At 38.5% G+C, this 25,160-nt stretch overlaps 1 protein-coding gene across 1 annotated transcript in view; it reads right to left on the reverse strand.

Annotated features, from left to right (window-relative positions):
- Positions 1–2,274: 2,274 nt before the first annotated feature.
- The window catches only part of TSPAN3 (tetraspanin 3), a 29,618-nt gene continuing 6,732 nt past the window's right edge, over positions 2,275–25,160 (reverse strand). The window contains exons 2-7 of the mRNA XM_060617961.2: positions 17,739–17,930; positions 17,446–17,520; positions 12,741–12,842; positions 11,444–11,596; positions 11,097–11,180; positions 2,275–3,168 (exon numbers count right to left, since the gene is read on the reverse strand). Of these exons, the coding sequence (XP_060473944.1) occupies positions 3,076–3,168; positions 11,097–11,180; positions 11,444–11,596; positions 12,741–12,842; positions 17,446–17,520; positions 17,739–17,930 (699 nt within the window). The 3' untranslated portion in view covers positions 2,275–3,075. The remainder of the gene's footprint in view (positions 3,169–11,096; positions 11,181–11,443; positions 11,597–12,740; positions 12,843–17,445; positions 17,521–17,738; positions 17,931–25,160) is intronic.

A 25,160-nucleotide genomic window follows, 5' to 3' on the forward strand; every position in this document is an offset into this window, starting at 1 on the left:
GGATACACCAGGTGCCAGGTGATCAAAATTAACATCACCACATCACCACTGTGGGGCAGATGGCATTGTGTGCTCCTGATTGTTACACCCTGAGAGGACACATGACATGGGTGGTGCTCCAGCCACCTGGAATGCAAAACCTAGTCTAATCAAGAAGAAACATCTGACAAACCCCAAACGAGCAGCAGCACTTAAAGGAAGGGACTGTATTCTTCCAAAATGTCAGTGTCATAAGTGACAAAGTTATGGCAATGCTCCAGATTAAAGGAGATCAAAGAGACAGGACAAATGATACCTGGTCCTTGACTGGATCCAGAACTGGAGGAGATATGGTGTAAAGGACATTATGAGGTCAAATGAAACACGAATGGTAGGTTAAAGTACTGTATCAGTGTTTAATGTGCTGAATTAGAATATCCTTATTCTTAGGAAATACCCACCAAAGTATTAGAGCTAAGGGCCATGAGGTACTTACAGAGACAGCACATGCAAAAACACAAATGACAGATCAAACAGGGCAAAATATTAATAGATGAATCTACATGAAGGATATTTGGGTCTTCTATTCTTGTAATTTTTCTCTAAGTTTGAAATTATTTCCAAATAAAAGTAACTTTAAAAAAGGCAATAGGATACAGCAGTGGCCCTAAGCCTTCATGCTCTGGACGCTACCCAGGTTCTGGGATCCAGGGGTCTGTAATTCCCAAAGTTCTTTTAGGTGATTCCAATGTGCAGACAACGGTGGGACAGCGACACAGCCTGAGAGCTCATCCATTAAATCCAGACATAAAAAATGGCTCTTTTGCCCTCTGAAGAATAAGCATTGGGGAACAGAGTCTCAGGTACTACAAACTCCCAGTCCACCATTAAAGGGAAGAAGCTGCGCTTTCACCAGGCAAGCAGAGAGGAACGAGTAAAGGAGACTGTGTGGAATTAGCCTCCTGGGCAAGTTAAAGGAACAGGCTAACAATTGGTACATTTTCCCCAAAGCAACTGCCTACTCTAGAGGTTCAGTTCTGCTGTGCAGAAATTGCTGAGGACAGCCAACGTTGGTCCAGATATTGCTCACCCCAGCTCCAACCTGTGACGGGACAGCCAAAGAATGGTACATATCGAAAACCGGAAGGGAGAAGAAAAGAGACGGCTAGGGGGAGAAGGCAGTAGTGAAAGGTCATGAGGACAAGCAAAACATTCCTGCCTACTGTGCAACCTGTAGGGACAAGAGATGGGATGAGTCAGAGGAACACAGCAAACCTCCTGTAGTTCTCAAAAACCATGAATGTTTTAGTTAACTTCCACTCTGTGAACAGGAGTTTGTTTTTACTCTTCTCAACGCCTCCATTTTCAGGCAGGACAGACCTGCATGATTTTCCCCAAATTGATAGATCCAAAACCGAATGTGAACTCATGCCCATAGATACGGTCCTTACTTGCTTCCTAGCTCTGTTACTAATTCTGTTTCCTCAGTTGACTGAGCCAGAAACATGGGCCTCAACCTAGACTCCTTCCTTCCTCTCCCTTTTCTCTATCCCATATGCAATCAGTGATGGAATTCCACCATCCCTCTCCCCACCTCCACCAACGATAACCTACCCCACGCTCTTGCTCTGTCCTGAGCCATTACACCTACCTCACGCCCCTTCAATCATCCTCCCTACTGCAGTCACGGACATCCACAACAGGCACACACACAGCTGCCTCATTTTCAAGTAACATTGAACCTCTACAGGATGTCGTGGGAGACCCTAGAGGACTTGGGCTTTGCCACTTCAACTTTTCCCAGCCCTGTTATTTTAAGCTCCAGGTACAACAAGCTACTTGAAGCTCCCTGCACACTCCAACCCATCTTGCATTCCTGTGTACTTTCTCTCACAAAGCCTATCCAAACTCTGGGCTCAGGCCTCTCCTCCAGGAAGTTGCCTCTGACCTCTCTGGGTACCTCCTTTGGGCTCCCATTTTTTTGTTACTATAATCATTGCATTGTATGGAAATTAACTGCTTCTGTATATAGTCCTATAATAGGACTCCACATTCCTCCAAGACAAGGAGAGCATCATCACCGTATGCCCAGTGTCATGCACACGGTTAGGTGTTCGTATTTGTAGGATATACTAGAGTGAAAAGCATCTCTGGCTTTTTGGATCCCAAGGCCTTTAGAATTTGGCAACTGATCTAATTAAAACACACGCAAATCATGTAGACATGCACCAACATTTAAAACGTTACACTGCTGCTTGGGAACTGAAGTATCCCCAAATAATTAAAAAGTACATGTTGAGGGGTGATACAGAGTTTATTGAATTAGATCCTTCTATTTACAACTGAGATCACATCTACATACTATTTTGCTAGTCTACATGGGTACATTAATCCTAATGAGTTTAGACTTATGATGAATGGGCTCAGTCATACAAAAACGCACACACACTCACACTAATTGCTTTAAAACAGTAGTGCATATATTATACTCCTCCTATAAAGCCAGCTTTGATTAAAAACTGCTAGTTTCAAAGATCAGTCTGATTTTGAAGATGAACCAAGAGACACACTGTATGATTCTAAAATCTATTTTAGCAATTTTATACAGTTGCTATCTTATTGGACTACAGTATATGTTTTTTAAAAGGACACTGATGAGGGGCACCATCTGGTGTTAACTTTAACCACAGCTGGTTTCCTCCCCCTCCCCCCAAAAACCTTTGGCCAAGAGTTCTCCATTGTGAAGACTGAAAGGGCCCCGGGACACTCCGGTAGCAGCCCCATTACTGCATGGAGGTAACAGAAGTAGGTCCAAGCCCTCCTTTAATTCTCCCACACTATGCAACCTGCAAATGGTTCTGAATTAGAACATATACTGCCATACTTAAAAACTTAGGGACATGGAGAGTCAGAATAAGGGAAAAGAAAGTCATAGGTGGGTAGGGAAGTAGGTGGGTACATGAAGAGCCAAGCTGCTTTGTCCAACACCTGTGTGCTTTAACTAAATGAACTCAGAGGCCAACGCAGTAGACCTGGCTCAATTCACCTTCCAAATCAGAACAACAAGACTAAAAAGCTCAGGCTTGCATTTTTCTACTATGCATAGGTTCCACCGGTGATGAGGAGCTCATAAGCAGGATCTCTACTCCTTCTGCACAATACGATGCATGCACACAGCATGCCCAGCAGCTGTGGGAAGAAAACAACAGAGAAAAAAGAAGGCTGAAGACCCTCTCATAGCAAGTGTGTAATTTCTTTGTTGGCAATGGAGCTGTTTCAAAGTTCAGTGATCTCAAATCATCAAAAAAGCAATAACAACAGTAATAGAGGCAATTTCTAATGACTATATTATCTTTTTAGGAGCTGTTTAAATACCAACTTTTAGTTTCCCTGCCTAAGAACACCTAAGAACAATACACGAAGAGGAGAAATGGAAGGCTCTCCTGCCATTCCCACTCTTGATCAATAGCAGTGCTCTAAAAAAAAATAACTTTCTGCAATGATGGAAACATTCTGTATCTGATAGCAAAGGTCTAGGGAGTAGAATGACCAAGACTTTGTGAATTTAGGAAATTTACTGGTGGTCTTTTCAGACATCTGGATTTGGGGACATAAGTTTTATTAACAACCACAAAATTCACTACACGCATGAACAGCCCAAAAGCCTTATGGTGGAAACCAATCAATTGGTCTGAAGGTTTTTGTTTCTTTCATAATTATTTACTATTTTTGAAATCCAGATTTGGCTCTGTGGTATTACATACATATTACTTTTTAAAGGTCACTCTTCCTTCATGATTTTATTTTAATAAGCCCTAATCCCTCTGTGGCAGCAAGCTGGAATTGTAATAAAGTCATGCCATGTTATTTTGAATAAGCAAGAGGATTAAACTGGATTAAAGAGAAAATGATTCTAGAATTTTTGACCTGGCTTCTTACAAAATATAAATAGTAACCAAAGAGCTAAATGAGAGTAACTTAATTTGCTGTTCTAACTTTTCATAATGGTTTCAGTTATTTGATTTTAAAAGGCAGGGCTTTCTGTACATATGGGGTCAATCAATTTCAACAAAATGTACCAGATCTATAAACAGGCTCTGAATGTTTGAAGTGGAAGATTGCTAATGAGATACATATACAGAGAATAACGATGTCCTCAATCTGAATCCCCATGGTATAAAGTCACACATTCCAATTTCCAGCCTCAATTAGCTCACATTCTACCCATTCAAGATATATATTTGCTGCTTAAATCCATCAGTTTCATTACATCAATATTTGCTGAGTGCAGTAATAGCACAAAACACCTTGAAGACATTTTAAAAGTGGATATTGTTGAAAATTGAGTAAATATCTATAGCCAGTCTAGACATGTTTAGTATCTAATTCCTAAAGAAATACATTTCTACTTACTGTACATCCTCAAAATAGTTATAAAATCAAACAGAATTATGTTCCCAGGCAATGTTAAATTAAGCAATAAAAACGCTAAGCTCAGAAATTACTGATTTTCTGGAAAAAAATCTCTCTTCCCAACCCACTTCCCTCACATTCCTTTCAGTTGGTTAACTTCTAGTGAAGGAGTCAGCACTCTCAAATGGGATCTGAAATAAGTATCATTTCTGTTCCTGAGTTTTATTTCAATTAAGTCAACTTGACCTGATTTTAAAACAATTAAATAAACTTGATAAAACCCTACTCATGCTTGGGAATGAGTCTGTTTATGAACATTAAACTCTACACATTAACTTCTTATATTCCAAACCTCATCACTAAGTGCTACAGGCCCACTTCCAAAGCTCTGCTATACTGAAATTTCACTGATTAAAATTTTCCAACAATAGACTTGGAAATATTTTAGCTTTAGAGTTATTTCTTGCAATAAAAATTTGCCCTGCAACATTCAAGCCATGAGAACTAATCTGCACTTAGTCTAAATATAATACCAAGCAACTGCAAAAAATAACTGCTAAATACAGAGGCAAGTGGTAATTAAAAAAACTGCCAAGGATTAAAATGTTCTAGAATATACTATGTAGGGGACATTATGGGAAAATAGGTATTGTTTGTTATATAAGGTTTTGGAACTGCACACTGGAAACACCCTTTTCTGAGAAAAATGTGGAACTCTGTATCAAAAAGTCACTTATAGGGGTGCCTGAGTGGCTCAGTAGGTTAAGCATCTGACTTCAGCTCTGGTCATGATCTCCTGGTTCCATGGGTTCAAGCCCTGCATTGGGCTCTGTACTGACAGCTCAGAGTCTGGAGCCTGCTTTATATTCTATGTCTCCCTCTCTCTCCCACTTGTGTTTCTCCCACCCCCCTCTAAAATAAATAAACTTAAAAAAAAAAAAAAAAAAGGAACCAAAGGTTACATACCATATGGTTCCATTCATATATTTTGAAAAGACAAAATTTTAGAAATGGAGAACAGATTAATGGTTGCCCAAGGTATGGGGGGAGGAGGCACAGGATGGAGGTGGGTGCAGTTAGTTATAAACAGGTACCAGGAAGAATCCCTATGGTGTTAGAACTGTTCAGTAAACCCACCAGGTCATAAAACTGTACAGAACTGAACATACACAGGTAGAAATGAAAAATCTGAATAAAATTGGTGAATTGTATCAGTGCCCATACCTTCGTTGTGATATACTACAGTTTTGCAAAATATTACCCCAGGGGCGGGGGGGACTGGGCAAGGCATACAAAGATTTGTCTGTATTACTTCTTAAAAATGCGCATGTATAGGGGTGCCTGGTTGGCTCAGTTGGTGGAGCATGCGACTCCTGATCTCGGGGTCATGAGTTTGAGCCCCACAATGGGGCTAGTTTCCTTAAAAAAAATACATGTGAACATACAATTATAACAATTTTATAAAACAGCAAGGTAGAAAACTGTATACCATAAGCTTCTATTTGCATAAAAAATATTTATGTGCTGTCTAACCACAACTACTTCTGGGAAGATATACAGAAAACTGGTATCAGTGGTTAACACTTGATGAGGGATGGGGAGAATGGGTCTCAAGAACTAAGGTAAAACTGAGAGGGAGACCTACATTTTACTAAATTTAAATAATCTGAAAAAAATTCTATCAAATGGGTAAAACTTTCAAAACTTTCAGAAAGTTAACAAGATTTCATTTCCTCTAAACCAAAACAAAACCTAGCCACTCAAGAATTAGCTTCCCAAGCCTTAAAGAAGAGTTACTTGAAATATTTAAGAGTGTATCAGAATCAGCCCACTAGATTTTACCTATGTGGGGGCCCAATGTGAAGTGTTATTCACTTATGTTTTTAACTCACATTAATGAGTAACTGACAGTCAAGAAGCAGCAGGAGGAAATAGCAGTCTCAACCTCCTTCACACTTGGCAATATAGACCAGAAAAAACCAACATGGCTTTGGGAAACAGTTCTCTGTGAAAGTTTGCTCTTGGTGATCCATCTTGAGGACATGCCAACTTTGTAAGACTCCAAAGACAGACAATTCCCATTTTTCCCATATTTACTTTGCAGAAAGCCTTACCCTAGCAAATACTTGATATCGTCAAATCAAAACATAGATTTTTGTCTATTATTATGACCAGATCTTTTAAATATAAAATTCCTAATTGATTAATTGTTAATTTAAGAGGCTGGTGACACTCAACGAAGTGAAATAGCTTGCTGATTAAAAAGACAACAAAATAAAGGGACACCTGACTGGCTCATTGGTTGAGTGTGTGACTCTTGATCTCAGGATTGTGGGTTGGCACCCCACATTGGGTCCAGGGGAGATTACTTAAAAATAAAAACTTAAAAAAAAAAAAAAAAAAGGCTAACAAAATAAGAAGTGCAGCAAAATCCTAAAAATCTTTCTCCGACATTAAAAAATCCTGTTTAACAACTAACTAGTATTTTTCAGGGTTTTTTTTTTTTTTAATTATTTTTTTAATGTTTATTTATTGAGAGAGAGACAGAGTATGAGCAGGGGAGGGGCAGAGAGAGAGAGAGAGAGAGACAGACAGAATCTGAAGCAGACTCCAGGCTCTGAGCTGTCAGTACAGAGCCCAATGCAGGGGTCAAACCCACAAAGCATGAGATCATGACCTGAGCCAAAGTCAGACGTTTAACTGACTGAGCCACCCCGGTGCCCCTGTTTTTTGTTTTTTTGTTTTTATCATTTTGGTCCTATTCAAACCTAGATCATTTAACTAGACTAGAGCAAGAGTTAGCACATGTTTTCTGTTTTGTTTTTTTTTTTTATTAAAAAAAAATTTTTTTAATGTTTATTTACTTTTGAGACAATGCGAGAGACAGAGTGCAAGCAGCGGAGGGGCAGACAGGAGACACAGAACCTGAAGCGGGCTCCAGGCTCTGAGCTGTCAGCCCAGAGCCCAATGCGGGACTCCAACTCACGAACTGTGAGATCATGACATGAGCCGAAGTCAGACGCTTAACCGACTGAACCACTCAGGCACCCCTAGCACATGTTTTCTGAAAGGGCAATATAATGAATATTTTAGGCTTTGTAAACCAAGAGACAAAACTGGGTCTCTGTCACAACCATGCAACCCTGCCACTATAATACAAAAGCAGTCACAGATAATGCATAAATGAGTGTGGCTAACACAAAAAGAGGTAGTGGGCTAGACTGGTCCACGGGGCCTACTGATGGCCAACACGTGAACTACAGGCTTTTATTGGTAAATCAGGTTCATGAAAACATTTCTTCTTAAATTCACTTTTACGCCTTAGAACTTCAACAGAATGCAGTACTTCATTCAACAGAACATGGTACTTAACGGTACCACAAAGTACTCTCAAATTCAAAGGAAACAATGCTTCCAACAGTTTTGATACAATACTACCAAAAAGCATCTTTCGATCTTTAACATTATTTTTCAAAGTTTTATTTACTTAAGTAATCTCAGAGTCATGGGGTTTACCCCAGTGGGCATGGAGCCTGCTTCAGAATCTTTCTCTCCCTCTGCCCCTTCCTCTCAAAAAAAATAAGAAAAAGAAAGTAATCCCTCACCCAACATGGGGCTCGAAATCACAACCCCAAGATCAAGAATTGCATGCTTTCTGACTGAGCCAGCCAGGTACTCCTAACATTATTTAGAACTATATTTCCTATGATAGCTCTTAGCTTTCTCACTTTAGAACCTGAAGGAAAGTGCTAATGATATTTCAATGTTATTACATTGTGTATTTTATTAAGCTGAAGTGTCAATTAACTGTTAGGTTGCATAACAGAATTGAGGAATTTAATCTTTTGAAAACCTTAATTCTTCACTTTCTAATTCGAGGCAGAGTACAATGGGCCAGGGTTCAAGCTTCAGTGATGGTCATTAGTCATACTATCCTTGCTCCCCCTCATTTTCATGGCCTTTAAAACAAAGGAGAGGTGCCTGGGTGGCTCAGTTGGTTAAGTGTCTGACTTCGGCTCAGGTCATGATCTCGCAGCTTGTGAGTTCAAGACCCACATCAGGCTCTGTGCTGACAGCTCGGGCCTGGAGCCTGCTTCGGATTCTGTGTCTCCCTCTGTCTCTGCCACCCCCCCACTCCCCTGCCACCAGCTCATATTCTGTCTCTCAAAAATAAATAAATGTTAAAAAAGAAATTAAAAACATAATGCAATTACGAAGGAAACAGGGACTGGAGACTCTCCAAGTGTGCTTTTAGCTCTAACTCTATCAGGATGAGCATAAAAGTACACTTTGGATTGTTTTTACCTTTGCTCTGGTTTTCCAAACCCAGGGCACCAATCTACATCAGATTTTGAGTATCAAATGTTTAGGTACTCTTTATAGGTTTATAGGTACTCTTTAAAAAAAGAAAACATATTAGGGAAAATTCTTTCGTTATTTCTAATGTATGTTTTTTCCCTTAAAACCAAAGTTTAAAAATTTTTAAACCATTAGCATTTGAATCTGTGAAAGCTCTGAATCCTTGACTTAGTTTTGCTGAACTGAACACATCAAATCTTTATCAGCCATTACTTAAATAAGGGTAATTTAAGTATAAAATGAATAGAAGAAGGCATACTTAAAAATTAAAAGACTAGCTAAAATATTTATTAGCCCCCAATGAAAAATATTTAATGAAAAAATATCTGCCTGGTTAATAAGCTTAACAAAATGAGGGATGAAGCTAAAGTAATGATGTGCATCAGTCTTCCTTATACATGCTGTATATTTCATGACCACAAGCACCTTACAGTTTCAAAGCTTTTTTTTGCTGCATGCTAGTATGTGCTGATTTATTAACACAAATAAGATAATTAAGAATGCACAGACCAGGATTTCACTTGGGAAGAGACTTCCTTCATGTTTCATTATTTTTAGCTAAATGAATATGTTTGGACAATCAAAATATCATCCCTGCTGATCAACATATTACTGCTATGCTGAGCCACAAAGTAAATGCTTAGAAGGGCAGAGACCATAGCAAATAAAGAGCTAGGCTTTTAAATGAATCATTTCAAAGCTGTTTGAGTACCAGCAAAGTAAACAATCACCTTTAACGCATTTCTCATTAAATACACTAGCTTTTCTTCAAATACACAGACAGCAGGCAATCTAAGCAACTTACCTTTAAACTAGCAATTACGTTGGTTTTATCTAACAATTAAAAGATAACTACACTTTCTTAAAATAGATTCTAGGCCTGAAGCATATTTCAAAAACAACCAAAGAACACTCTGAGAACTAGATCTGACACAAAGGATTCTCAATCATTTTAATTTTTAAAAAATATTTATTTATATTTGAGAGAGAAACAGTGCATGAGCAGGGGAGGGGCAGAGAGAGATGGAGACAGAATCTGAAGCAGGCTCCAGGCTCTGAGCTGTCAGCACATGTGGGGCTCGAACCCACGAACTGTGAGATCATGCTCTGAGACAAAGTCAGACTGACTCAGCCACCCAGGTGCCCCGGATTCTCAATCATTTTAAACAGTTGGTTATTCTCAGTTGTAAGATTCCTCTAAGATGTTCCTCTAACAGAATCCCTAAGATACATTGTATATGAAACTAGCAACGTAGGTAGTTGTACAGAGCAGAAAAATAGCTATCTTTATTTGTTTTCAGGTGAGGGCTAAGGATGTGGGTGGAAGGGATATTTTGGTGAGGGAGGGAGGAAGGAGTAGATAAAGTGAGAGGTAATTAAACAATTACCAGCTCCTATGCATACGCCATTATTAGGTGGGAAAAAGATTGTTTTCACTGGTAGAAGTTGGGAAGACAAGTTCTCTCAGCTACCAACAATGATATGGTATACTTTTGGATGTGCCAAGTGATGTCACAGACTCCTTGATGGCTATTAGTCTGATAAAACTAAGCCCAGAAATACAGAAGAGGTTAGAACCTCATTTTTACTTCGTCTTTTCTGTAAAGCAACTCAATTGCTCCTATCAGCATAAGAGTCTAGTGTTGTAGTAGGAGTTCCTGATGTACATATATGGACATATAAAACCCTGAGGACAGAAAAATAAGAACCAGAAGAAGAAACAGTACAAAAAGATTGAAATGAAGCTTTCCATTTCCATAGTGAAATAAAGCAGTACAATTTTTAAAAATTCTGTGAAGTTCTATTAAAATACCTCCCAAGAATACATTAGGGCAACAGTATGTATTTTTAATTTTTTTTTAACGTTTTTATTTTTGAGACAGAGAGAGACAGAGCATGAACGGGGAGGGGCAGACGGAGAGGGAGACACAGAATCCGAAGCAGGCTCCAGGCTCTGAGCCATCAACCCAGAGCCCGACGCGGGGCTCGAACCCACGGACCGTGAGATCATGACCTGAGCTGAAGTCGGACACTTAACCGACTGAGCCACCCAGGTGCCCCGGGCGACAGTATGTATTTTTGAACAGGCCACTCACTAGTCAAGTCAAGAAAGTAAAGCAAAGTCTCCTCAAACCTAGTCCCTGCATCCAGATCTCTGGTTTCTTGGAACCATTATGGGTCTAGGACTAGACACAGGAAATGGAAGACGTTGGAAACTGACGGCCAGTACCTCAATGACTTCCAAGTTATCTATATACACAAGGATTAAATGCACTTAATGATTAAAACCATTCATGGTTGACATCAGAGAATGAGCACATTCTGATAACAACCCCTGTGCTTACCTGAATAGCTGCAAATGCCAGTGCTGCCCAGATAACATGCATCATGATTTCTTGTAGCTTCTTCACAACTAGAGCTTCACATCCCTGAAACACACAAAGTCATCCTCAATAAAAGTCTTTTTTTAAAGTGAAAGCTATAAGGTCACATATCACTACTCAGTGGCAGAAATGGAATAACAGAAACCCAAAGAAGGAAAGACAATGTTTTTAAAAATAATTTACAGTAACATAAAACAGCATAAAGACAAACAAAAGAGTGTAGAAAAGAAGTTCTAGGTAAAGATAGTTCACAGAGACAACCAGGTTACCAAGCTAGATTCAAGTCTTGGCCAAGAAGCCAAACTTACCTCGGCATAGAGGTCGGAGGGGTGGGCCAGACTGCCATTACAGCTGCTGGCGGTCTCTCTGCAGCAGCTAAGAGGGACACTCTGGTTTTTGGTTTCTTTGAACCAGTCTGTATTTTCCCAGTCTGAATAGTTGTGAATTCCACAACAGTGCAGCTAGTGGGAAAGAGAACAGAAATATTAGTCCTCCCAAGACACACAGATCTGTGTTGAACTTTAAAATTCTGTGCACTGCAGAGCTTTAAGCTACTCTAGACCAGTTAAGTTCAATAAAACTTTCTGCAATGATAAGAATGTTCGGTGTCTGCTTGTTCAACATAGTAGCCACTAAGCACCTGAGGTTACTGAGCACTTACAACGTGGCTAGGATGACTAAAGAACTGGATGTTAAATTTTAATTAGCCACATGACTAGTAACTTCAGAAATTCTACATGAAAAGCATATTACCCACAAGGGCTAATTTATAGCTAAGAAAAATCTTCATATCTTACATGTTAAATATTATTTCCAATGATAATATATTTCAAATATTTTCTCCGAAATGTCTGGGATTTGCTTTAAGATAATCTAGCAAAAGATATGTGGGGTAAAAGATGAAAAAAGATTGGGGCGCCTGGGTGGCGCAGTCGGTTAAGCGTCCGACTTCAGCCAGGTCACGATCTCGCGGTCCGTGAGTTCGAGCCCCGCGTCAGGCTCTGAGTTGATGGCTCGGAGCCTGGAGCCTGTTTCCGATTCTGTGTCTCCCTCTCTCTCTGACCCTCCCCCGTTCATGCTCTGTCTCTCTCTGTCCCAAAAATAAATAAAAAACGTTGAAAAAAAATTAAAAAAAAAAACAAAAAAAAAAAAAAAAAAAAAAGGAAAAAAAAGATTAACAAAAAATTGAAAATTTTGAGGTAGGTTTATGGATATAAGGATCTACTATACCAGTCTCTCTACCTTCACACATTTCCAATTATCCATAATTTTTTTTAACAGTTTTGTCTATTATCTTTTCTGGTCTTGCTTTCTAAAGGTATATGAAGACCTCTTACCTCCTTGAAGTCCCTTGAGGATCCCATCTTTCCTGTGACACATACCTCTCTTCCGTTATCACCTTTCTGACTAATTACTTTTTTGGTAAAAAGTCACTAGGTGACAGTGGAAAAAACTTTTCAAGAGTGAAGGTGAAAATATCAGACACACCATGAAGCTATCCATGGCTACAAAAATACATGTTTAATTTACACAGTAATAGCTGAGTTTAAGGTTGACCCAACAGTGACTGGCCCTCAAAATCGAATTCACCTGAAGAGAGCTCACCTGTCTCTGAACATAATCAATAGCCCGGCTAGCGGCATCAGGGTTCGTTCCATTGTAGGTCTTATACACTTTCTGAATGCTGCGGTCAACCTCATTTTCCACCTGAATCAAAACAAAGAATTCGGTCCCTTAAAAATACTGGTAAAATTAACATTTGTCAAGGCTCCAGCTAAGAAACCTAACTGACATGTATGCAGAGTTGTCAGATATCTTTGTGAATTTCTTTTAAGAAAAAAATTTTTCTCCTTGTCTCCACAGAGATTCAGGTAAAAATGCAGACACATTACATCACACACTATAAGCATTCAAAGAGAAGACTGTGTGCAAGACAGCAGATTAACAATCTATTCAAGAGAGAGAAAGCAGCTGAACCCTGAGACAGATGTCCTAAATTATAAATGAACTGCTTTTCTTTTCAAATAAGCTTTCAGTGGGTTGGATTTACTCATTTTCCTTTCCAAAAGTAGATTAAAAATAAAGACCTCCCACAAGATACTTTTGGAACAAATACCAACATACTTTCCATTTTATTTATTCAATGTTTCGATTTAGCCAAATACACAAAAGTAATCAGCAGGTGAAAAAAATCAGTCCTTACAAGTAGCATTTTATGAAAAAGGTGCAGTTTGATGTTATATGAATTAGGCGACAGGAAATAAACTTCATAACTTATTTCTGTCAACCACTAAATGGCAAGAAAAGTACCATTTAGTAAAATGTGTTTGTACCAGATTCTCCTTACCCTTCTAAGATGATTAGACCTACTTAGTAATTATACCAGTTATGTGATTTAACTACAAGGTGATAACCAGTAGGGGCAAACCCAATACATTCTTTTTTGGGGCACAGTTACCTGGTACCTTATGTATCAATGGTTTGAAAATTAGATTGGCATATTATGCCTTTGATTTAAAATTATAAATTACAGTAACAATACTTCTCTTTTTTTTCTTAAGTTTATTTATTTTTGAGAGAGAGAGAAAGAGAGAGAATCCCAGGAGAGTCCAACACAGGACTTGAACTCCCAAACCATGAGACCATGACCTGAGCCGAAACCAAGCCAGCACCTCTATTACGTCTTTATCATAGCCCTAAAGTTATACCCCAATTAATTACTTTAAGGCAGCCTGTTTAGCCTTAAATGGTACTTAGGTGGAAAGGAAAAGCAGGCAAATAGAAAGGCAAAAGAAAAGGAAATGACTAAGAAAGAGGAAAGAGGGGCCAGACGGGAATGGCTGGCAACAGCTGCCTCGGTGTTCAAGTTGGCAGGACCCTCATTCATCAGGATGAGCACAGAAGGTAGGATCTCAACTCATAATCACCTTTTTCTATGTCCAGAACAAAGGCTTTTTTTTTTTTTTTTTTTTAAAGTGGCAATGGAAAATGAAGTCCTCAATTTCGCTCTAAAAAAGAAATCAGAAAATGTGTATTTCCCCCTTTCCATACCAGGAATTTATGGGCTGAGGAAATCTGAACAAACTTCTCATTCTGAGGTAATTTAAAGAAAGTTAAATACTTACAAGTTAGAATAATAGAACACTTTGCTATATTAAATAAGATTAGAAGTCTTGACCTGTAATTTTTTTTTCATTCAACAGATCCATAAATTCATTAACATTTATTATGCCAGGTGTCTTGCCACTGCTGGACAGTCAAAGATGACTGCCTTGCCCTTAAGAAGTTTGGAGTCCCCAGGCTAGATCTTTAAAAGATACACTGTAACAGAATTCAATAAGGGGGAAACAGAAAACTATCTTGTCCAAAAGTTATTACTTGCTTGTTGATTTAATGTTTCTATTATCCTGCCTCAAATGAGGAAAGTGAATTATGATCAGATATTACAACAGCCTCTAATTTAAGTTCCAGAAGGATTTTACAAAGGGCTACAACATCTCCCTCATGTGGAACAGTCACTAGGGTATGCCTATAAAGTTCAGTTAAGGATTAGCTGGAAATTCTGTATGAACAAATCAATCAAATGTAATAGTCTGGGGTTAGAGGTAGGCCTGGATGAATCAAATTTTAAAATGAATCCTTCCTTCAACAGAGAGCTGAAATGTAATATAGATGATAGCTGAATATTCCCTAGCATGTCTTGGGTAGAGACTATATGAAATAGTAAGAAAACCCTTTGGCTGATCTCTACCCTGAGTCCAGAAATTTATGTCATATAATTCATTAATTTATACATATAAAACCCGTGTTGTTCAAAGGTTAACTGGGTGTATGTATATATATGGGTACCCATATACATATGTTTGTCAAATATAGATGTGAAATCCAAGTAGGCCATCTATGATTTTGACAAGGTTCTAAAACCATTCCTCTCGAATATTTGTGGAATGAAAGGACCTAACCATGACCCTAAACTGACTTTCACATACTCTCTCCATCCCAGGAACATATTGTTGTTGTTGTTTTCATTATTATCCTACATGTAAAAATTAGTGGTAAATGCAGTTGTACTGTAGTTAACAAATGGAGAAGCCTCCCATGCATGGTCAGGAGTAGTTGGTTGGTTAACTGAGGCTTTTAGAAAAAGTACAGGCTTTTAGAAAATCACAGTCTTTTAGAAAAAGTACACATTTTCGGGGCACCTGGGTGGTTCAGTCAATTAAGTGTCCAACTCTTGATTTCAGCTCAGGTCATGATCTCACAGTTGTGACTTCGAGACTCGCGTCAGGCTCTGTGCTGACAGTGCAGAGACTGCTTAGGATTCTTTCTCTCCCTCCCTCTCTGCTCCTCCCCTGCTTGTGCCCTCTCTGTTTCTCCCTCAAAAATAAATAAATAAAACTTTAAAAAAATGAACATTTTCATTTAGCTTAAAGCACAGAAATGTGTATTTCACACCAATCTTAAAATGCAAGCCTGTCTTTTCTTTGCATAGGATCCACTGATTAGAGCTCTTTATCATTTGTTCTGCACAAATCACATCCTTAGTACATTGACAGCGACTTCCAGTTTGGGTTTCTTTACACTGCAGAGACATTGCAACACAATCAAAGTGTCGAATTCTACTAATTATTAATAAATTTCCCCTAAACTTTTACAGTAATTGTACTCATAGCTGATTTGATCAAAAATGTTTTAGTGATTGAGGTGCCTGGGTGGCCCAGTTGGTTAAGCGTCCGACTCTTGATTCTGGCTCAGGTCACAATCTAACAGTTTGTGAGACAGAGCTCGAGTCTGACTCGGCACTGACAGCACAGAGCCTCCTGGGGATTCTGTCCCTCTTTCTCTGCCCCTCTCCCACTACACACACTCTCTCTAAGTAATGAAACTGAAAAAAAAAGTTGTAGTGACTTGTTTTTACCAAGTCTCTTCAAATTATTCAATTTTCTTTTTTTCATGTACTCATTTTCTTAGACTTCATCAATATTTAATTAACCACACAATTACACTAACAAGTACTTGGGATTACACTTGCATCAGGCCTAACAGTTCTCAGTCAGACCTGGTTCCTTCCCCATGTTCTCTCACAGACCTTTCCTCTAACAGAATCCACGCATACTGAATTCCATCTTTGCATATGCTTCTCACAAGACCCCAACTGACACAGCACAGGATACATTGTAGAAAAAAATTACTGTAGCAGAAAAATACTTTAAAACTGAAATAAATAATCAAGTAAGCTTACAGGAGACTTCCTGAGATCAGAATCCACATTAAACACAACCTTTTGACACCTATATAGGTAACTTCAATGGAAAGAACTATTCAGAAAAAAGAGCCTGAAACGTTGCAGTATTCTTAAACATAAAACAAAAGCTCAGTTCTCTAGTATGTACTCTTTATTAAGCCAGGAAACTGGACTTGTGTGTTCACTACATGTATTTTTTCTTTTCTTTTTTTTAAATTGAGGTATAATTGACATCTAACATTAGTTTCAGCATGATTCAATCTTTTTATATGGCAAAATGATCACAATAAGTCTAATTAACTCCTTTACCATACATAATTATAAAAAATTTTTATCGTGATGAGAGAACTTTTAAAAGTTACTCCCTTATCAACTTTCATATATGCATTACAGTATTATTAACTTAGTTGCCATGCTGTACATTACATCCCCATGACTGACTTACTTTATAACTGGAAGTTTATACCTTTTGACTCCCTTCACCCATTTCGCCAAAGCCCCCACATCTGGCAACCACCAATCTGTTCTGTATGCAATTTCTTTCTTTCTTTTTTTTAATGTTTATTTATTTCTGAGGGAGGGGCAGATAAAGGAGATGTGGACAAAAGAGCTGAAGCGGGCTCTGTGCTGACAGCAGCCAATCTGATGTGGGACTCGAACTCACAAACTGTGAGATCATGACTGCGCTGAAGTCAGATGCTCAAGTGACTGAGTCACCCAGGGCCTTCTCTCTGTGCAATTTCTAATTAACTTTAGATTTTTTTTAAGTTTATTTATTTATTTGGAGTGAGAGAGTGAGAGGGGGAGGGGTAGAGAGAGCAGGAGAGAGAATCCCAACACAGGGCTTGATCCCACAAATTGTGAGATGATGACCTGAGCATAAATCAAGAGTTAGACACTTAACTGACTGAGTCACCCAGGTGCCCCAACTTTAGGTTTTTAAAGCAGTGACTAAACTGGAGTTAAGGCATAAGAAAATGTTTACTTTGATAAAATGAGTTTGTTCTATTTCACCCGAAACACTTAAACTGCCTTTTAAAACATGAACTAGAGTAGACAACATACCTTTGCTCTGTAAACGTATCCCAAAACCACTACAACAACTTCTGTGACAAAAACCAAGAGGAGGATGATGACAAACTGTAAGGAAGAAAACATTGTCAAAAATTAAATACAAATTTAAAAAACTGATAAAAAACAGTTACCAGAGGTAACTGCTAGAAGACAAGTGCTAATTCTGTTCCAATTATAAGAGCCAAAGAGTCTATGGAATTTTATGTTCAATTCAAGCCAGTAACACAAATGAAATATTCCCACATATTATGATGACACATGCAGTCAATAAAGTGCTAACTTACTGTGGCAAGTCCGCAGCGGCTTTCTCGGATTGTGGCACAGCAGCCAATTAGCCCAATGATAAAAAGCAGGGCTCCTACAGCTATGATCACTACAGCAGGGATGAGAGTGTACACATCTTCAAAGAAGTGGTCATAGTCATCGTAAGTGATAAAGACATAGGCTCCCACATAGCATAAAATGCCAGCTGCCCCCTGTAGAAAACAAGATCAGAGCACTGGTAAAAGTCTCTAAGCTCTGATAGTAAAATGTTCCTACTATTTCTTAGTAGGTTATAATTTAATGAGATTTGCCATCACTTTTAAATCTACTTATACACCTTTTTACAGTGAAGCCAAAAGGTCTATTATTCATTAGTAAGAACATTTCTTTACTAAAGTTGAAAAGTTTCCCAAACACTACCTTCTTTTCAATAATTGATGGCTCAGTTAAGACCAAGAAATCATGAATACAATAAATAATACTGACAAAAATTACCCCCAAACACACAACAAAGGCTTATTTGTAACTCAACTAAACCTCCACCACAGATCAGCGGGGTGGTGGGATACCCCTTTGCTCATTGTAGTTGCCCTCAACGAATGAAGAAATTATGCAGAAGTGGCAGAGCCAGGATTTGAACCCAGGCAATCTGACTCCAGAATCTGCATTTCTAACCTCTATCCACCCACTGGGAAAAATAAAATATAATAATTGCTAGTAACCTTGATATCCATTTTCAAAATGCTTACTGTCCCAAGTCAAGACTGTGAAACAACTCAAGAACTTTGCAAACCCTTAGATTTGTTCTTTAGAATGGTGCTTCTCAAACTCTAAGATGAACAGGAATCACCTAAGGATCTTATTAAACTGCAGACTCTGATTCAGTAGGGCTGGGGCTGGGCATGGGACTCTGCATTTCCAAGTTCCCAGGTGATGCTGCTGGTTCTTGGACTACACTTTGAATAGTAAGGTTTTAGAGCACCTAAAGGGAAAGTGAATGTAGAAAGTCATGGAACAGAGATATGCCTTATTTCAGCTCTGCTCCAGATACCATTCTCCAATTGCAGAGTTTTACATGCATTCTCCTCTCTATTGTTGTCCATTTTGCTATCATTGTGTACCTGCTCAATGCCTAATGCCACTTGCTTATATGGGAATGATCAAATGCAGTGTGAGGCTAAGTGTTAAAATATTTGGCGTAACGAGCTACTATTTGTAGAGCACTTTGAGACTTTCACAACAAAAGAATTATTTCACTATCCTTTTTAAAATTTAACACATAGGGGTGCCTGGTGGCTCAATCAGTTAGGCATCCGACTCTTGGTTTTGGCTCAGGTCATGATCTCACTGTTTTGTGAGTCTGAGCCTCACGTTGGACTCTGCACTGAGCGTGGAGCCTGCTTGGGATTCTCTCTCCCTCTCTCTGCCTCTCCGCCCCCCTCAAAGAAATAAACTTAAAAAAAAAAATTAACATATAAATCATTAACCTCCAAACTAGAAAATAGCCTTCTACAATGATACTAGAAATATCATGAACTCTCTCACATGAGAGAGTTTATTTATGTCTAGGGGACCCATTTAGCTTGGGCAAACCAGATCAAGACATTAGCTTGTTTAAAATCAGGATGAGGCAAATAAAATAAAGCCCCTGATGAACAAAGCTGCTCTTCCTTGCTACTCACCTCAGATTCCATTACCTTTCAAACACCCTGAGAGAAAAGTTGTACCCAAATGTACCACATATTCTCACTTCTGTACCTCTATGCGGCTCTCTTTGGAATGCCCTCTCCACATCTGCCTGAGAACTCCTTGTCCCCATTAAAATGCAAATTCTTGACCTTTTCAGTTTTTCAGGCTGGATTAGGTGCCCTTTATCCACTCACCCCCTACATGGCTCTAACAGCATTTGTTACAACTGTTGCAACTACATTTATCTCAGCGCATGCACGCAGGCGCACGCGCGCACGCACACACACATACACACACACACACACACACACACACACACACACACACACACACACACCCCCTTATTATAACTACAGGTCTCAGTATACCTTTAGGGCACAAACTTTGCTCACCTGTCTTTTAGCCCTGTAACACCACCCAGCACCTAAAACGGTGTTTGGCACAATCAGTCAACATTTATTGAGTACAATTCATCTCATCCTTTCCCTTGAAATCACACCCCTGCCCCATTTTTATCATTAGCTTTGGTGTTTTTTTTTTCTCTTCAGTCTAATATGTATAGTGTTCAGTTCACTATTCAAACATGATTTGGCAACTTAATCTATTTTACTAAATTCCTGATGGCCATCACATCTGGAATAGATTAGTTTATAAATGCTGCACTTAGAGCAACCATGCCTGTTCAAAAGTTCTCAGAGTTCACTGACATACTTAATCTGGGGGTATATTATTATGGGATGAAGGCAGGTATAGGAAAGGGAAAAGAAGAAAAGTAGCTTAACTAATGACAGAAGTACATGGACTACTGAACATTCTTACCAAATACTACTTTTTCTTTGGTATAAAGAAACTATATATCTGCAATATAGAAACACACACATGTATGTATACACATACTTTGCTAAATACTTTCAGTGTTCAACTGATTTAGAAGAAATCCTAAATACAAATTAATCAAATTGTGTGCAGTTTGTCTTCACTAGTCATCTTTCCATCCTTTGGGTTCTTAGCTTTTCTTACACTAAAAGGCAATATTTATTTCTTAAAAGGCTTAATTAAAATAAACACAATGGGGCTCCTGGGTGGCTCAGTCAATTAAGCTACTCTTGATTTTGGCTCAGGTCATGATCTCAAAGGTTCCTGAGTTCAAGCCCCACATTGGGTTCCACACTGACCTGCTTAGGATTCTCCTTCTCCCCCTCTCTCTTTGCCCCTGCCCTGCTTGTGTGCATGCTCTCTCTCTCTTTCCCTTCCTTCATCTCAAAATAAATAAAACTTAAAAAGTAAAAAATAAGTAAAAAAAAAAAACTCCATTTTGAGCTTCCAATAAATGAAATTTTAGTCTACAGAAATATGAGTGAAAACAAGATAAAACTGGAAAATACATATACTCAGCAATTAATCTGAAGCACAGACACTGAAATACTTGCATTTTAAATACAAAATGATGAGTTTTCCACCTGAAGAGACTCACACTTGGTGCTGCCTGGGAATGGGCCAAGGGAAATGCTTCCTGTGCTGCTACCTTTCACCCAGACTGAAGCACTCAACTGCAAGTGACACTCTGAGGAAGCAGAAAAACAAACCAACAGCAGATACAACCAGACATGTAACAAATGCAATGGAAGGCTAGCAGGAGATGCCATTTGTAAGGCTGCCTGTTTTTTTTCCCAATAGACTTGAGAGCAGTATCTTTTCCCAAGCTGCAAACCAGTCAACATCCAATTCACACAGCAGAGCTGAGAACATAACAGAACTCTATTTTGAACACATAGTGGGAAACAACTTACTAGTTACACACCAGAGCAGAAACTGTGCTGATTGCTGATATGAGAGTATATAAATCACATGACTTGGAAACACAGGCTTATTTCCTAAATAGAAGACAACTTCAAAATTTTCTTTTAATGACATCTGTATAGGGTCTATATCTTAAGTTGCATAATAAACAACTTTATGAGGGGTGCCCGGGTGGCTCAGTTAGTTTAAGTGTGCAACTTCTGATTTCAGCTCAGGTCATGATCTTGCAATCATGAGATTGAGCCCTGTGTCAGGCTTACACTGAACGTGGAGCTGCTTGAGATTCTCTCTCTCCCTCTGTCCCTCCCCCACTCACACTCTTTCACTCTCTCAAAAATAAAACTTAAAAAAATAAAATGGAGAAAATTCAAAGCAAAAATAAACTTATGAAATGACAAGTTTCTTTAAAAATATAGGGTAGGTGTCCTAACAATAGATGAAGACCTAAAAACAACAATAAGAAACTTCTTTAATGACATCTAACCATCAGTATGAAAGACATAGGTAGAGTTGTATGGTAAATGGAGGGGAAGCAATAAATAATTCTGAACTAGTATGCATAGGGACTTTGTTGTCACACATGTTTAATATAGGAGTTATGGCTATTAGAAAGGTTAAAAGGTGAGCTGGGTTAAATCCTGCTTTTGAAGGGTCAGGATGGGATTGGGATCTATCAAAGGATCAGGACTTTGCCAGCAAAGCAGCTGCAGAGGGGGAGGAGGTACAATAGAAAAGGAGATGAAATGTAGAACTTGGAAGCAACTGCACTGCACTGCTTTAGTCACCGCTGAAAAAAATCTGAGCTTATAAGGAGGATTTGTGCCAGGACAGTATACTAAAAATATTCATCCTTTTTACAAAGAAGTGAAGGGAAATTTAAAGAAAAGGCTGAGGGTTGAAACTACCAAAAGAATAATTTTTTACCTTTTAAAAAACGGATGCCCTAAATTAAGTCACAGAATTTTAAAATTTTAGGAGAGCCAGTGTTTTTCCACACCAAGCTGTTCCTCTAAAAAATAAAGCTATCTTGCTATAAAATTTTGGGGGGTTCCAAAAATATGGTATTCATTTTATCCTTTAACCCTTCCACTACATACACACAAATGTAAAATATCTTCTAAAGTAAAAAAATTTCATTCTTATACAAGATTGTTTTTTCTATAGTTTAGACACTACATAAACTATAGTTGTCTATAGTTTATAGTTGTTTTGGGTTTTTTTTTTTTTTTTTTTTTTTTGTACTTTTCAAATCCTCTGTGAAAGAAACAGCTGATGAAATGCTGAAATACACAAAACTACAAAATTCTTTAATTTCCTAAGGAAGAAGGAATATGAAACAAAAGGAGGCACATCAACCACAGGGAAGCTTGACACTGGAATGTGGGCACTATTAAAAACCAAACAGACTTGTTACAAGCTAGGAGATAACAGCTCTGCTGTGAAAAGTGTACCTGTATGGAAGTTCAGAAGCGTGAAGGTGAAAGCATCCCATAGAACATTTGGGGGAGGATAAAGCAAAGAAGAATAGAAGTGATTTTCTTATAGTGCTGTAAGTCATGGATTCATGTCTAGAAGTGGCAGGAATCAAGATGGTGTAAAGATGAGGGACCATGTGAGATCTCTCAGTTAAAATCACAATGTCTGACAAGTTCTTGTCTGTCTTCGTCAACTCCTCCTTCAGACTAATTTTTGCCTCAAAGAATCAACTGTTAAAGTAAAAGTGATTGGAATGTTGGGAGAAAACAGTCAAGAAAAGGAAAGGGGTAAACCACTGTGTTCTCCAGACTTTGTAAGAGAACAGATTTCAAAAAAGAAGCAGAGGGTGAAAATACCAGCAGAAATCCATCTTATGTACATCTTTTAACATTTAATTCAGTTTCCTGTACAGTCATACTAATTTTTATGTACCATACTTCTCTCTTGCAAGGAATCTACTGGTAATTCTGCACAGGGTATTTCTGAAAGCTTCCCCAAACTCCAGTTTTGTGCCATTACAAGTGTCTTAAAATCACCTTAAATCTTTTAACATTCTACATACCATAATATTCTCTAGTCCAGACATGTTTTGTTTCAACTCTTACTCTGATAAAATACTTCATAGCATTAAACACAATTACTCCTTTACTAACTCCAATGCCTGTATATGTCGTTTACTTTCTTATCAACTTTCAAGAAAAAAAAGACTACTCCAAAGATTTCAAATCCTGTTTCAGAAATTACATCTACTCTTACCAAGACTTTCTGAAGCTATGAAAATAATTACATCATTGTCTAACAAACTGGTCAATAATAAAGCCAAGCAGTATTCAAACGTAATTTTTTTTTTTTTAATTTTTTTTCAACGTTTTTTATTTATTTTTGGGACAGAGAGAGACAGAGCATGAACGGGGGAGGGGCAGAGAGAGAGGGAGACACAGAATCGGAAACAGGCTCCAGGCTCCGAGCCATCAGCCCAGAGCCTGACGTGGGGCTCAAACTCACGGACCGCGAGATCGTGACCTGGCTGAAGTCGGACGCTTAACCGACTGCGCCACCCAGGCGCCCCACAAACGTAATTTTTTAATGAATGCACAAGTGAGGGAGGGGCAGAGAGAGACAGACAGACAGACAGAGGACCAGAAGTGGGCTTCGCACCTACAGCAGAGAGCCCTATGTGGGGCCCAAACTCACAAACTGTGGGATCACGACCCATGCTCAAGTCAGATGCTTAACCAACTGAGCCACTCAGGTGCCCTAAGCCAAGCAGTATTCAAAGAAGTGTGAGGGTACAGAGAAAAGAACTGGAGTAAAAATTAATACAGAATAATCTTTTTAGAAAGCAATCTGGCAACACATACCAACCTCAGTATTTATGCTTTCATACCTATTTTTTTTTTTTTTCTAAAGGTTTTATTTAGAGAGACAGAGAGAGAGAGAGAGAGAACCAGTGGGTGGGAGAGGGGCAGAGACACAGAATCCCAAGCACTAACAGCACGGTGCCCAATGCAGGGCTTGAACTCACAAACCCTGAGATAATGACCTGAACCAAAGTCAGACGCTTAACTGACTGAGCCACCAGGCACCCTGCTTTCATACCACTTAATTCCACTTCTAGGAACCTATCCTGAAGAAAATAAGTCAGATAGAAACAAAGATTTGTATGGAAGAAGGTAAATGTTCATCAAAATGTTATAATACTGTAACAAAATTATAGCAAAAACAAAAGAAAAAGAAAAAACCCTGGCATCTAGAGGCATACTTGGCATTATAGCCTTTACATATTTTGTTAAAGCATAATTTAATAATATACTTGTGTTGTGGTAGGGGGGAAAACATGTATCACATACAGACATTTAAAAAACACACTAAAATATTGTTTGTCTCTGCATGTGAAATTATGGTGATGTTAGTTTGTTTTAAAATACTTTTTAGGGTCTTCTTTAAAAAGCAAATATATTATTTATAATAAAAAAAGTAAAATATTTAAAATTATATCTGAAATTGAGACTGTTGTTCCCTCACAAATGAATTCCACCAACATTAAACACGAATCTCTTCAACCCCAAATACTTTAGGCACTTCTGCCAATCTCCCCTGTTTATCACTTTTCTCTGGTCTCCTGGCTTTGACTCATTTTCAGATGTTTTCTGATTATCTAACACATTATTCTTTTTTCGCCCCATAAATATCACCTTTCAAGGAGACCAAGTAAAAAAAAGAAAATATTCCTACTTAGGGTCGCAAAGTTTTGGCAATAAGCCACTCCTGTCATCATTATCTATGTCACTGTCACTATTATTTAAAAAAAAATTTTTTTTTTTTAGTTTATTTATTTTTTGAGAGAAGGAGAGGGAGACAGAGGAGAGGGAGAGAGAGCAGGAGAGGGCAGAGAGGAAGAGCAAGAATCCCAAGCAAGCTCCGCACTTGAGTCCCCCAGATGTGGGACTCAAACTCATGAACCATGAGATCATAAC

Source organism: Panthera onca, chromosome B3 (genome assembly GCF_046562875.1).
Source record: "Panthera onca isolate mPanOnc1 chromosome B3, mPanOnc1 haplotype 2, whole genome shotgun sequence".
Classification (NCBI taxonomy): domain Eukaryota; kingdom Metazoa; phylum Chordata; class Mammalia; order Carnivora; family Felidae; genus Panthera; species Panthera onca.